This window comes from Rhinoraja longicauda, chromosome 5 (assembly GCF_053455715.1).
Source record: "Rhinoraja longicauda isolate Sanriku21f chromosome 5, sRhiLon1.1, whole genome shotgun sequence".
NCBI classification, from domain to species: Eukaryota; Metazoa; Chordata; class Chondrichthyes; order Rajiformes; family Arhynchobatidae; genus Rhinoraja; species Rhinoraja longicauda.
The window spans coordinates 57,510,801-57,524,334 of NC_135957.1; the positions used below are offsets into that span (position 1 = coordinate 57,510,801).

The 13,534-nt window shown below is 38.5% G+C and overlaps 1 protein-coding gene across 2 annotated transcripts in view; it reads left to right on the plus strand.

Moving 5' to 3' along the window:
• Positions 1-726: 726 nt before the first annotated feature.
• Positions 727-13,534, plus strand: part of lama4 (laminin, alpha 4) — a 109,425-nt gene continuing 96,617 nt past the window's right edge. For both annotated transcript variants that reach the window (XM_078399608.1, XM_078399609.1), the window contains exons 1-2: positions 727-1,187; positions 12,395-12,496. In XM_078399608.1, the coding sequence (XP_078255734.1) occupies positions 1,008-1,187; positions 12,395-12,496 (282 nt within the window). In that variant the 5' untranslated portion in view covers positions 727-1,007. The remainder of the gene's footprint in view (positions 1,188-12,394; positions 12,497-13,534) is intronic.

Consider the following 13,534-nt stretch of genomic DNA (forward strand, 5'->3'; position numbering starts at 1 on the left):
GAAGTGCTTGAGCTCCCGCACTGCAATACTTTATTGTGCCTTTGTGGACCCTTTAAAATGCTAGCCGGGAATGTTTAAAGGTTCGAGTAGAGAAGCAGACTTCCACAAATGCAAACAACTCTCCAGATCTCATTTAATTTACCCTGTCATTAGATCTGTTTCTGTATTGTGAAATACGGCTCGTATAGTTGTAATTGAAAAGAATCGGGGAATAGTCCAATATACTGTGCAGCTAAATATTATTTCATGAGAGTGGCATTCTACACACACTAAGGCTCCTGTTCACAGGTTGCACAAAATACTCTGTGTGTTTATGGAAAATGATTCCTAGTGATTTATTTAATCTGTGTATGAAGTACAACTTCAGAGTATTACTGCTTGATTGAACAACTTTACTTCAGAAGAACTGTATTATAAAACACGTTCAGCATCCTATTGGTCTTTTCCCCTTCTTTCGTGTACGTGTGACCCTTTCCACGTCCGAGCCTACTGTACATTTTAGATTAATCTGCCAAACTCTGAAGGCATAGGGCAGGAAGCTGCCGTGGACTGTGGACTGTTTGCAAAGTCTTGGTTTTTTGGATTTGAGCAATAAACCGTGAGACAGAGGACGTTGATGGAAATATGAGAGGGGGCTGCACGTTTGAAAGAAACCAAAGCTGTGTGTAGGTTCGGTCTGTATCCTGACGAATTTGAGATAAGGTGAACGGGAACTGCTGCATTTTCCTGCAATACAAATCTTTCTCCTGACAGGATTTGTTCCAAGCGCTGCCCAGCTGTGTGTTGTTTAAGAGGAGCCTCTAGGGGAAAAGCAGAGCAGAAGCTGGGAAAGGAAGTGAAAGCATTTTTCAAGGGCTATCGTTAAGACTGACTTAAAGTGGTACATCTGGCAATTGAAAGCAGGAGGTAGAAAAAACATCCATAACCTCAAAACAGGAGGAGCAAGCAGACTCCAGAGAGAGTCTGACAATAACCTGAAGAAAAGACTGTCAGGAGAAGGGGAGGAAATGGCTTGGATTTCACTCTGGCAGCGTGTTTTTTACCTAACTGTCTTTGGATTGCTTTACCCAGCCACTAGCTCTGGGGAAAGCAGTGGTCTTTCTATTAACACTGAAGATAATCCCACTGGGAAACCTACCAGCTTTGGAGATCGGCATTCAGTGGAAGTAAAGAATCAGTCTGAGAAGGTAATCAACTCATTTTCCATAAAGAACATGTTGATATTAATGCTGTGTTCAGGTGAATGTTATCACTGTTTAAAATAATCTCAGGAAAAATATCTCTATCAGAAATTTAAGAAACAAACTAAGAAAAGATGAAATCTATACTTGAAATTCCAGCTGCATAGAGTACTGCGATTTGAACAGTTATTTTGTACATTTCTGCTATTGTTCTCAGTTTTTCCTCTTTGTAGTGTTAGTAAAAGGAAACGGTTGCTGACCTTTCCATTTCTAGTGTTTTCTCCTGCCTCTCCCACTGTGCCACATTCCTTGCCTGTGTATCAAATCACTCCGGTTTATCTAAGATGACTTAGGTACACATGTAGGTCTGGGGACTTTGGATCTGTTGAAGTGCAGTTTAAGGATGAGGAGGAATGCCATGTAATTCAATGAACAAGTAACAAGTAGGTAGAGATTGTTTAAAAAAAAGAAAATGTAAACACTTATAAATATATATAAATATATAAAAGAAACAGGATGGGTAAGTATTAAGAAACGGAGGAGGAGCAACTAAAAAGGGAGAGGTTGCAAAATTATTAATCCAGCAGATGAAGGATGAAAGATATTTTAAAATTAAATTTGAATCAAAATTTTAATTGCAAAGAAATGGTATTTTGGTGGGGTTTTTTAAGATGGAAAAAATGACGGATCCTCGTCAGAGGGGAGTAACTTGTGGAAATGTTTATCTGAGGATTTATTTTTCCTTCTAAATCAAAGGCATATGGGCTCAGATTCTGTTGATTTCCTATAAAGCATGTAGTCATTTCCAACATAATGTAAGAAGGAATCATTAACCACATTGTTTTCTTCATGTGTCGAATGATATCCACATCAGGAATTCTCCACAAATTTCTTACTTCACACTGCAGGCACAGCCACATGGAAAGGGGGTGGCACTAAAGAGAAATAATGATCAGTAGGATATGTCATTAAAGACTCATTCTGATGGGAGTTTCTCACTAGTCTGGAGAAAAAACATAGCACTGTTTCTTGTGAGAAAATGATTACCAAACTATCTGAGCTATAGACATCTGTGGAATGTGCTACATACTTTTAGGGTCACAAAAAAAAGTGTTTTTTAACATGGTACAAAGACCCCAGTCACTGAATTTAAACTTCTCAGTATGAGCACAGTCAGGCTTATGTAAGTATATATTCCACTGTGGCAAGAGATCTGAAGTCTTCAAGCAGATCTCATTGCCTGACCCTCTATTAGTTAATTGAAGTCAGAGGAATGGTGATTGTCCAAAGAATCAAGTAAAGAGATAAAATTATGCAAAAAGAAGATGTTGAATCAAAATCTACACTTTAAGTATAAATGCTTGCCTTGTCTGACACTGAAAAATCCTCTGAAAGCACTTTTGTGTAATTCAAATTCCAGTTGTGAAACTAATTTGTATCTTCTGAAAACACAAAGTTTAAAACAGTCAAATACCTCTGTGCCAGCAAATAGGCAGACTTGAAACATGACACATAACTGTAGGAATTGAGTGTGTGCCTTTGTAGTGCGTGCGGCTGCCTTTGAGGCCCAGTTATTTCAAGCAGGTCAGGCTCTGTTTAAGTTTTGAAGCATGAACAAATGAGGAAAGTTAATGGTCATTTTGTACCCAATTATCAACACCGAGCACAATACCAGTGTTAGAAAATACACATGTAAAGTTCAGCTCCCAAATAACATTTTGTACCCAATGATATATAGCAGCTACAATAGTTTTTTCTTGTTATCTGCTAATGTAAGAAATTGGCAAAGTATGTTTAGATCTTTGCATGCTGGCAACTTGCAGCCTTCTAGGAGTCAAAGCAATCAAAGTGGCCATGGCCACCTTATCAATTGTTTAACATAAAAGGGACAGATTATCCAGTGTATCTGATTTCATTCAGCATGCAATTCATAATTACATGGGAGGTATGTTGAGGCCTCATAATAAACTTTGAAGAAATTATACCTTGTCATATTTATTCCTATCAGAGATTTTTGGACCTTTACCAACCAAATAAAATTGAGTTTTGTTTTTATTTATAGTCCTGTTAAATACTCACATCACTCCTTGCAGTATTTATACAGAACCTAAATACCACATTTATTTAGGGTTGTGCTCAGTTCTGGGCACCATATTACAGGAAATACGTTGTTAAATTGGAAAGGGTGCAGAGAAGATTTACAAGGATATTGCCAGGACTTGAAGGTCTGAGCTATTGGAAGAGGTTGAACAGGTGCGGATTCTATTCCCTGGAGCGCTGGAGAATGAGGGGTGATCTTATACAGGTGTATAAAATCACCTTTTTCTACTCTTCTCTGCGCCCTCTCTAGCTTTCTCATAACCTCCTGAGAGTTCAGTGACAAAACTGCCCACAATATTCCAGGCGTAGTCTCATCAGCGCCTTATACAGTCGTAACACAAGGTCTCATCTCTTGCTCCATCCGAAAAAGGCAAACAAGCCTTATTCACCCCTTTGTCTACCAGTGTTGCCACTTTCAGGGAACTACATAATTCTACCTCTTGGTCTCTCTGCCCTGCAATACTCTCTGGGGCCCTGTCTTTAATTGGGTATATCCTGCTTTGGTTCAACTATATATATATGTCTTCATTTGATTCTTAAAAAATTTGAAAAAGCTTTAACAGCTGGCTAAGCCACTCCAGTCTATTTAACCAGCTGTCAAGAATATTTGAATTATTGTGAATATGCCTATTATTTAACACCATTCATAAATGCAATCAATGAAAACATTGTTTTATTTTGAAACAAATATTTGAAACTCCCAAATAAAATCATCAAATCAACCTGATTAATGTAAATTATATAAAATACTAGACCAAATGGACCCATTGGGCCCAAACCTCTCCTGCATTGGTGCAGCACCCTCTCCTCCCTACCTTCCCTCCCTTCCCCCCTCCCCCTCCACCCCAGTACCCCTCCCCCTTCCCCCTCCCTCCTCTCCCCTCCCCTCCCCTTCCTCCACCCCCCTGCCCCCTCCCCCTTCCCTTCCCCCCTTCCCCTCCCCCCTTCCCCTCCCCCCTTCTCCTCCCCCCTTCCCCTCCCCCTTCCCCTCCCCTTCCCCTTCCCCTTCTCCTCCCCCCTTCCCCTCCCCCTTCCCCTCCCCCCTTCCCCTCCCCCCTCCCCCCTTCCCCTCCCCCTTCCCCTTCCCCTTCCCCTTCTCCTCCCCCCTTCCCCTCCCACTCCATCCCTCTGAACCCCCCTTATCCTCCCTCCTTCCCCTCTTCCCCCCTCCCCTTCCCTCGGAGATAGATTTAAACTTTAAAATGTGAATAACTTTCAAAATATAACACCAATTTCAATGGAACTTCTTCCATTAGCACCAAAGGGACAACGGTGAGTAAGGTGGGCCTAAAATTGTTGTGCTATCATGTACCATTTTGGCTGTAGTTCAGGAACAAACAAACGAGAGTTTTAGTATAATGATTTGCTTACCTCTCTTCCTTATTGTTGTTCCTTCCCATCAATTGACCATATGCATGGCAGACTCAGTGGGCAGATATCCCAGTGTCAGTGTTGGTGAATTGCTTTGGGGTAGCGCTCTGTCCCAGGTCTCCAATAGAAGTCCCCATAAAACAGAGAAGGGAGATTGCTGATGAGAAATTGCTGGTCAAACAAAGTGTTTCGTAGCAGGTTCTGTCTACTTGATAAAATGACTTGGAATATTTAAGTTTATCCAGAATTCTTTATAATCCTCCATCAATACAATTTTGTTTTATATTGTTTTATAATCCATCATCATTATACACAATTCGATTAGCCCCAAGGAACTTGGTTAGATTTGCCCCCTTGATTAGATTTACGTGAATGCAATGTGAACACCATAAGCTTTCTAGTTACTCTGGGAGATTGTATATTTGGACCTCTAACGTAAATTGAGTTTCATGTGGGAACATCATTCGTTTAAGCTTTTGCCTTAAAAGCAATTAAGAGATTTAACCAATTAAGGGAAATTAAGGGAAATTCAGTTGAAGTGATGATGTGCTCTTGTCCAAAGTACTTTTTATGTTGCTAACAACAAAGTTGGACTGGCGAGAGGTTGGTGTGAAATGCATAGTAAAATGCATTGTTAAACAGTATGTGTTGAGCTAACAGTAGGAAGTGCTGCAATAACAGGTTGAGGAAACCAGCTGGATTTTGTATACTTAATTTTGTACAGTGGAGTTAAGATATGTCCTCTATTTGATATTTTTAACCATTAAAGAGTCAAGACTAATTAATTGCCATGTAGTCAACAGAACAATAAAATTCTTACTTACAGCAGAATTTTATGCCTGTAAACACAATACCATAGTTAGACAGCATGGAAACATGCCCTATGGCCCAACATGCCCCACCTACACTAGTCCCGCCTGCCTGCACTTGGCCCATACCCCTCTAAACTATTCTATCCATGTACTTGTCCACATATCTCTTGAGCACCTGCCTCAACTATTTCAAATATGGTCTCACCAATGTCTTATACAACTGTAGCATTATATACCCATAGATAACATATAATAAACAACAAAAACAATAAATGAATAACTCCAATATAAGTGCAAAAAAGCCCAAAGTCTTTAGTGCAGTTAAAGACAGTCCAGAGTTCATGACTTAATCAGTGTTTGTAGTGTTCAAGAGTCTAATGGTTGCAGGGAAGAAGCTATTCTTGAACCTAATGATCATGGTTTTCAGACTCCTAGACTTTCTTCCTGATGGTAGGTATGAAATGAGAGTGTGGTCAGGGTGGTGTGAGTCTTTGATGATATTGGCTGCCTTTTTGAAGATGCCTTCAATGATAGGGAAGTCAGCACCCATGATGGAATGAGCATTTCCAATACTTTTTGCAATCTCCTTCATCCCTGGGTGTTCGAGTTGTCAAAGCGGGCCATGATGCAACCAGACTTCAGATTTCCTTGATTTTGTTTTATCCCTTTTTGAGATCTTCTATAGCTTATGAATTCTACATTTCAGTTTGACTCTTTTTTAAAAGTTGTCCAGATTGGAGATCTGCAAGAGAAAAAATAAGAGATTCAACAAAATGTTGGTACACTGATTTATTCACATATCAATCTCAATTAACTTCACTTCCCAATCCACAGAAACTACTTTGATTACCCTTGTCACCTTCCCACAAGATTACTCAAAATTAAAATGAATCATTCATCTGAGAAACCTTGATGTCACTGATTGAATTCTGACTGGCAACAAAGATATATGTTCTAAGGGTGCCACAAGAAACTGCAGATGCTGAAATCTTGAGCAACACAAAAGCAGTGTAGCAACTCAGCAGGACGGGCAGCATCCGTGGAGAGAAGATGCTGGCTGACTTGTTTTTTTTCCTCAATCTTCCGAGGGTAAATACAAGTCAGCCAGCATCTTCTCTCCACAGATGCTGCCTGTCCTGCTGTGTTCCCCCACCATTTGTTTGTTGCTCAAGATTTTAGCATCTGCATTCCCTTGTTTCTAAGGGTTATTGCACCTGTGATTTATTTTGTTCTGATTGGACTGGAAACAATAGTTAGGATCGTTGATGCTAATAAGGGCCAGATAAGGGAAGGAATATGTTAGGTTAAAATATAACCAAACCAGGCTGCAGATGCCAACAATAATATTGAGACAGAATAAGTCCTGTGTTTAGTTTGTGGTTTCGATAAAGAATACAAAAAATATGGGAATCTCTAAATTTGTAACAATTTTGCAAGATTATTTTGTGTAATGACGAGAAAATAATGATCGTCTTTCAAGACATACATTTTTAACGATATATTTCACTCTTTTTCAAAACTTTTTACTATTGGAGGAACTCAGCAGTATCTGTGGAAGTAGGGTCCTGATCCAGGGAGTCAACTCAAAATGTTGACTAATCCTTTGCCTCCAAAGATGCTACGACCCCACTGAGTTCCTCTAGCAGTTTGGAGACTGCTTTTGCTCCAGATGCCTGTCATCTGTAGTCGCTTGTTGTATTTATCCACTTTTTCCCCCTGCATGGGTCATCATAATACACGATGAGAAGATTGTGTGCTGACATTATTAAAAAAGACACAAGCCACAGGGAAAGAGATTTATTAAAAGATATTTACTCTTAACAATGCAATATATTGTTAGTTGCATGTTCGTCTACTTCCAAAGTGTGGTTTTATTGATAGTAGTATCAAACATTTAATATTCATGGGTTTAAATGCAAAAGGCAAGATATAGGAACCAAAAATGTAATTGTCTCCCTTTTATAAATGTTGTAGCTAATTTTGTTAATTGCTCTGCATTCTTTTCTTCCACGTAATGGTTTATTGCATTAAAACCCCAGTTCAGAATTTAGCTGTGTGCTGGGAGAGATACAAAGGTAGTTTAGCTAAGCGACAAGGGGTGCTTTTATAGCCTTGAGAATCAGTCGATGTACACTTGGCTGGAATCCAGGTCTTCAAGTTGCACGCCATCCTGTCTTGGCTTTATGTGATTGTTGGACGAATGCTCAAGAATAACTAAGCAAATGCCATTTTGGGAACACTCTAACCACAAGGCTTACAGAATGAACACTCTAACCACAAGGCTCAAATGAAGTCCTCTTATGGCTTACAGAGAGATAATGAATTCAGCCTTGTGCAAATTATTCACATCATGAAAATAAATCTGTTTTAAACAGCAGAGCCAGAATAGGATTATACAAGTAATCACAATTATTGTTATGAGGAGACCCTTGGTATACCAGGACTGTGTCCAATTATGTGTCAGGTTATTTTCAAGCTGATGTGATTTAAAAAAAAGACCATTGTTGGATTTTCAAGGAACTCGGGGAGAATCATGATTCAGAAAAGGTGGTTTGATTGTGATATACCTGAGACAGAATGAACTATTGCACGAAAACTTTGGTAATAAAGTTGCTCAGAAAAAGAACAGATGGTTACATTGTAACAAAATTCTCCAGTTCTTAATGACCAATTGTTTGATCAGGTTTCGAAAAGCATTCCATGGTGTGAGCAGTGGTTAATATTTACCAAAAGTATATTTGGGCTCTCTTCTATAACTTCCCGTATACTGAGTCCACAAATTCAGTTCATAAATAAAGCATTTTGGGGGGAAATTGCATACAGAAGTATGTTTATGCATCTTTCAGTACATTCAGTTAATTCTAAACTGGCAAGATCTAACTACAGCAAGAAAACTAGTCACACAGTGAAGACACTGCATTTTTGCTTTTTCATATTTGCATTTTTTCATTAGAGTTTCTACATTTAAGACCAGAAATGGCACATGTTTTACATTAGTGGAGACAGTTGCATTAGGTAAAGCATTCGGGTTTTTTTTACTCTTTCCTGTGAGGACATATATATCACACTGCTGATGGGTGTGTTCATTATGATAAAAGGAGAAATTGCTGGAATGACTCAGAAGGTCAACCAGCATCTGTGGAAAAAGAAACAGTTAACATGTTAGGTCAAAGAACCTCATTGCAATAGTTGGTTCATGAATACTGTTAACTTCAACCAACTGTATCACAAATGAAACAAATCATAATTATCACTAATGAATGTTGTTACCCATTTCATGACCTGGTGAATCAACCATGCCTTGATTTGTACACTCACACTTAGAGCCTAATTGTAAATACAGGAAGATTAATGAAAGTGCTAAAGTGTGGAACAAGTTTTTTTTTAGGTCACTGAAACAAAATTTATAAATACATAGGTTTCCGAGTATGGATGATTATTGAAAAGAGATATTGAAATAGATCATATTATACACAATAACATTTGCAAGCCTTTCTCCTCCTCCATCCAAGAGAGTCTCGTGGTTCATTTTGGCAAATCGGCCATCTTTTGCAATCACAAATTATTGGTAGATTATCAACTGATCACCCTTCTCCTATGCTTTTAATAAAGGAGACCATAAACTAAGGCATGGTGCAGCCAGATGGAATTGCAATGGCGTCTGAGGCAAGCTGAAGAAATCCAAATTAAAAAGTTGCTTTGTAATTCAGGAATGAATGTATTGCTCATAATATCCAGCTGCCAATGTTTGGAGGTGACTGAATAATGACTCATAATTTTATCTGACACCCACTTTGCCAGTTACCATGTAGTAGGTCTACTTTCGTTGCATGTAACCACTTTCAGTAGTTTGACATTTCTAAAGGATGATCAATAGGAGATCATTATTTCCATTTTCATCTTTTTCCTTTTAATATTTTTTTGTCTCTTTTAAAACTAAAAAATCATAAGAAACTGGAATGGGAGTAGGCCATTCAACTGCTTTAGTCCGCTCCATGATTAAATAAGATCAAAGATAATCTAATTTTCCTCAATTTCCCTTTCTTGCCTTCTCCTCAGAACCCATAATTTCCATGGTGATTAAAAATCTGTCTCTCTCATCTTTGAATAAAATTCAGACTTTGAGATTCCTCAGTTTTCTGTGTCAAGGAACTCCAAAGATTCACAACCTTTTGAAGGAAGAAAGTTTTCCTCACCTTAGTTATAAATGAATACTTATACTGACTACTGTACATTTCCTCAAAATCACTAATATATATTGGGACAGTTGTAATGCCTATGGCACCTCACAGGATATAGGCTGCCATCTGAAAATGACACATTATTCTACTCACTTCTTGTCAGTACACTAATTCTCCATCCATGCAAAAACATTACCTCCCACATCTCCCAATATCTCCTACACCACCAAAGATCATGTGAGATAACCTTTACATTACTTCCTAGAAGTTCCTTTAGCTTAATATCATTTCCCAAATCTACCTCATGAAACGTTACCTGATCCAAAATAGTCTACTCTCTATTTGGCTACATTCCTCTAAATCCTATCCTGAATGAATTTGATGAATTCACAACTTACTACACTGTTGATGGGCTTCATTGGCTGAATATTGATTATTGTAGGATTTGTTGTAGGCTGACTCAGATATTTTTGACAATTTTACATAGTAGTTATCAGAATACCACTTTATTAAGGGAATGTAGATTTCCCATTGACCATTTATTTTGACAAAATGAAGAAATGAATGACAGAGAAACAAAGAAAAATACAGCACAGGAACAGGATCTTTGGCTTACCATGGCCGCACTGACCATGATGCTAAATTAAAACTAATCCTATCTGCCAGAGCCTGTATCCTTCTATACTCTCCCTATGTGTTCATCTTAAACATAGTTATTGTATCTGTTTCCATCCCCCACCCCCCTTTGCAGGCGTGTTGTAACCACTTTCCACCCTCTTGTGTAAAAAAAGACTTGCCTCACAAACCTCCCTTAAACTTTCACCCTCGCACCCTTTTGTCACAAATCTCCTTTAAATTGTCTCACCTTTGCCATTTGACATATCCATCCAGGGAAGAAGACTTTGACTGTCTATTCTGTCTATGCCTCTCCTAATATATACTTCTATCAAGCTGCCCCTCAGTTTTTGATGGTCCACAGAAATCAATCGGAGTTTGTCCAACCTCTCTATAGACTTAAAACTCTGCAACCTAGGCAGCATCCTGGTGACATTTTTCGGTGCCCTCTCCAAATCTTTGTATACTGTGTGGTCACCAGAAATGTGCACAATATTCCAAATGTGGCCTAACCAAATATTTATACAGCTGCAGCATGATTTCCCCCAACTTTTATACTCAATGCATTGACCGATAAATACAAGGACATGATATATTACATCAAGATAAAATTAGTTTGAGACAATGGGTTTTGAATGGTTACATATTGATTGTGTGTTCTAGATGTCTGACTTTTAAAAAAAGCACCATTCACTCCACAGTATCAACCAATCCCCATCTCCAACAAGACAGAATAACCAGCTACCTTTCATCATATTCCTGGCACAGATGTTCTCAACTTCACCATCTTAAAGTTATTAACCAGACCAGTCAGATAAATACTGTGGCTAAAAGAGCAGATCACAGGCTCGATCTCCTTTGGTGAGTGGCTCGCTTCACAATACCCCAGTTTCTTCCCATCATTTACAAGGTCCCAGCTGGGAGTGTGATGGAGTATTCTCCACTTGCCTGGATGAGCCCAAGTCCAACACGACTTAAAAAACTGAACATTGCTCAAGATATTGGGCGGCACAGTGGCACAGCGGTTGGGCAGCACGGTGGCACAGCAGTAGAGTTGCTACCTTACAGCACCAGAGACCTAGGTTCAATCCTGTCTATGGGTGGTGTCTATATGGAGTTCGCACGTTGCCCCTGTGACCACGTGAGTCTTCTCCGGGTGCTCTGGTTCCCTCCCACACTCCGAAGACGTGCAGATTTGTAGGTTAATTGGCTTCTGTAAATTGTTGCTGGAGTGTAGGGTAGAACTAGTGTACGGGGTGATTGTTGATGGGCCGAAGGGCCTGTTTTCACACTGTATCTCTAAACTAAACAAAGAAGCCCATTTTCTGTACAGTCCATCCACAACCATAAATACTTCCATCCACACCAACTATAAAATTCATTTCAGCATCCAAGGGTTCTTCAGTTGCATATTGCAATACCACTATTTTGATGTCATAACAGAAGAATGATAACAGGCATATTGAAACACTACAACCTGTACTTTTCCCTCCTTTTCACAGACATTTTTGATATGCAAGTATATTGCCTTTCATTATTGTTAGATTAAATTACTGGAGCGCTTTAAGTAACAACACTGTGGAAGTATCTTCACTGTACAGATTGTACCAGTTCATGACAGCTCACAACTATCCTCCCAAAGGAAATTTTAAATCATCACCATCTTCTGAATGGAAATTTTGGGAAAGGACAAATAAATATTGGCTTGGCACTAACACTATGTCACATATATATATTTTTTAATCCTGATTTTTCATACCTTAGGTATTTTTGTGAATATTGTATGTGAATGAACAATCAATTTCATTGGATCTTCTCTTTTGCTTTTTACAATTAAGTCAACTTTACACAATTAATTCAATTTATTCCCCAAAAATGTTCAATATTAGTGAAAAGGTAAATATTATTCAGTATTCCTTTGTTAATTTGAAATACCAGAAATAAAAATGACTAATTTATGCAAAGTAGTCATTAAGGTACAAAAGCAAATACATTGAAAATTGCTTTGGATATATTAAGTTTTTGAACAGTTTATTTGGTTGTTCCCAGGCTAGGATTTTTTTTTAAATACTTGAGTTTGATATTGGCTATTCTGTTCAATTAAATCTGAATCAAGTTTGCTGCTCTTTTTCAGAATTGCCCTGCAGGTTTCTACAGCACAGATAATGGAGCATGTCTGCCTTGCTACTGCCATGGAAATTCAGCGGAGTGCCTTCATGATTCTGGAATCTGCATTGTGAGTGCTTGCAGCTTTCATGCATCAGATATTGTTGTTAGATTTTTTTTATCTGAGTGGTTTAAACATTAGTCAGTTCAAAATGACTGAACAACTGAATGTTATAAGTTAGCTGGCTGCTTCACCTTTTTCCTTGTTTCTTTCATTCCCATATCTGGCAACTCTAATGACCATCAGAGTCGTGTTTTGCCAGCTGTTTCTTTTCAGATTACACTCTCGAAAGATAATACATGGCTTTACTTGCTGGACAAAAACAAGCTGGGAATGATTGCAGACCACATGGATTGGTTGGACACATTTTAAGTAGAACATTCCTAGCCAAATGGCCATGTTTAGTATGGATTTTTTTGATAGCGGGGTGAACTGTTGGTAAACCCTGACTTAATGCTAAAGAGGAATGAGGGGACAATTTTTACATGTGCTGAATCTAAATTTACTTTGGCCCCTCACCTGTAAAACTGTTCTTAATTGTTAAAATGGTTAAAAAATACAAATGAAAATAAGCCCTTCATCTGCATATAAGTGCTCAATTACATGGAACTGATATATGAGTTAAAACAATTAAGGAATTAACTCGCATCTTGTAATTCTGAACCACTCCAATTGACGGAAACAGATTTGAGTAATATCGATTCTTTTAGCCTGCGCTTTCGACTGCTGGAAACCTCATACACTGTTAAGCAAGTCTGTTGAAACTATATATTACTCTCATAAAACAGGTGGCCTTTGTTCTAAGTGACCAAAGGCCAAGGCTAGACTTTCGCGCAGCGAAACTGTTCAGTCTGCTTGTGAAATCATATAAAACACATTATGGAGTTTGCATTTTCACAAACGACTGGGGGTAAAGTAGTTAATGTAACCGTTAAGTGAAGGTACCCAGATCACGAGCTAAGTAGTCAACAGATGCTTATGTGCAATGATGCACAATGCGGCACTTATAATTTGAAGAACTTAAATGAATCGGGTACACAAATGTGATATATCTTCCACAGACAATTTATTAGATTAGGAATAAGATGCCTGAACAGAAGGAACATA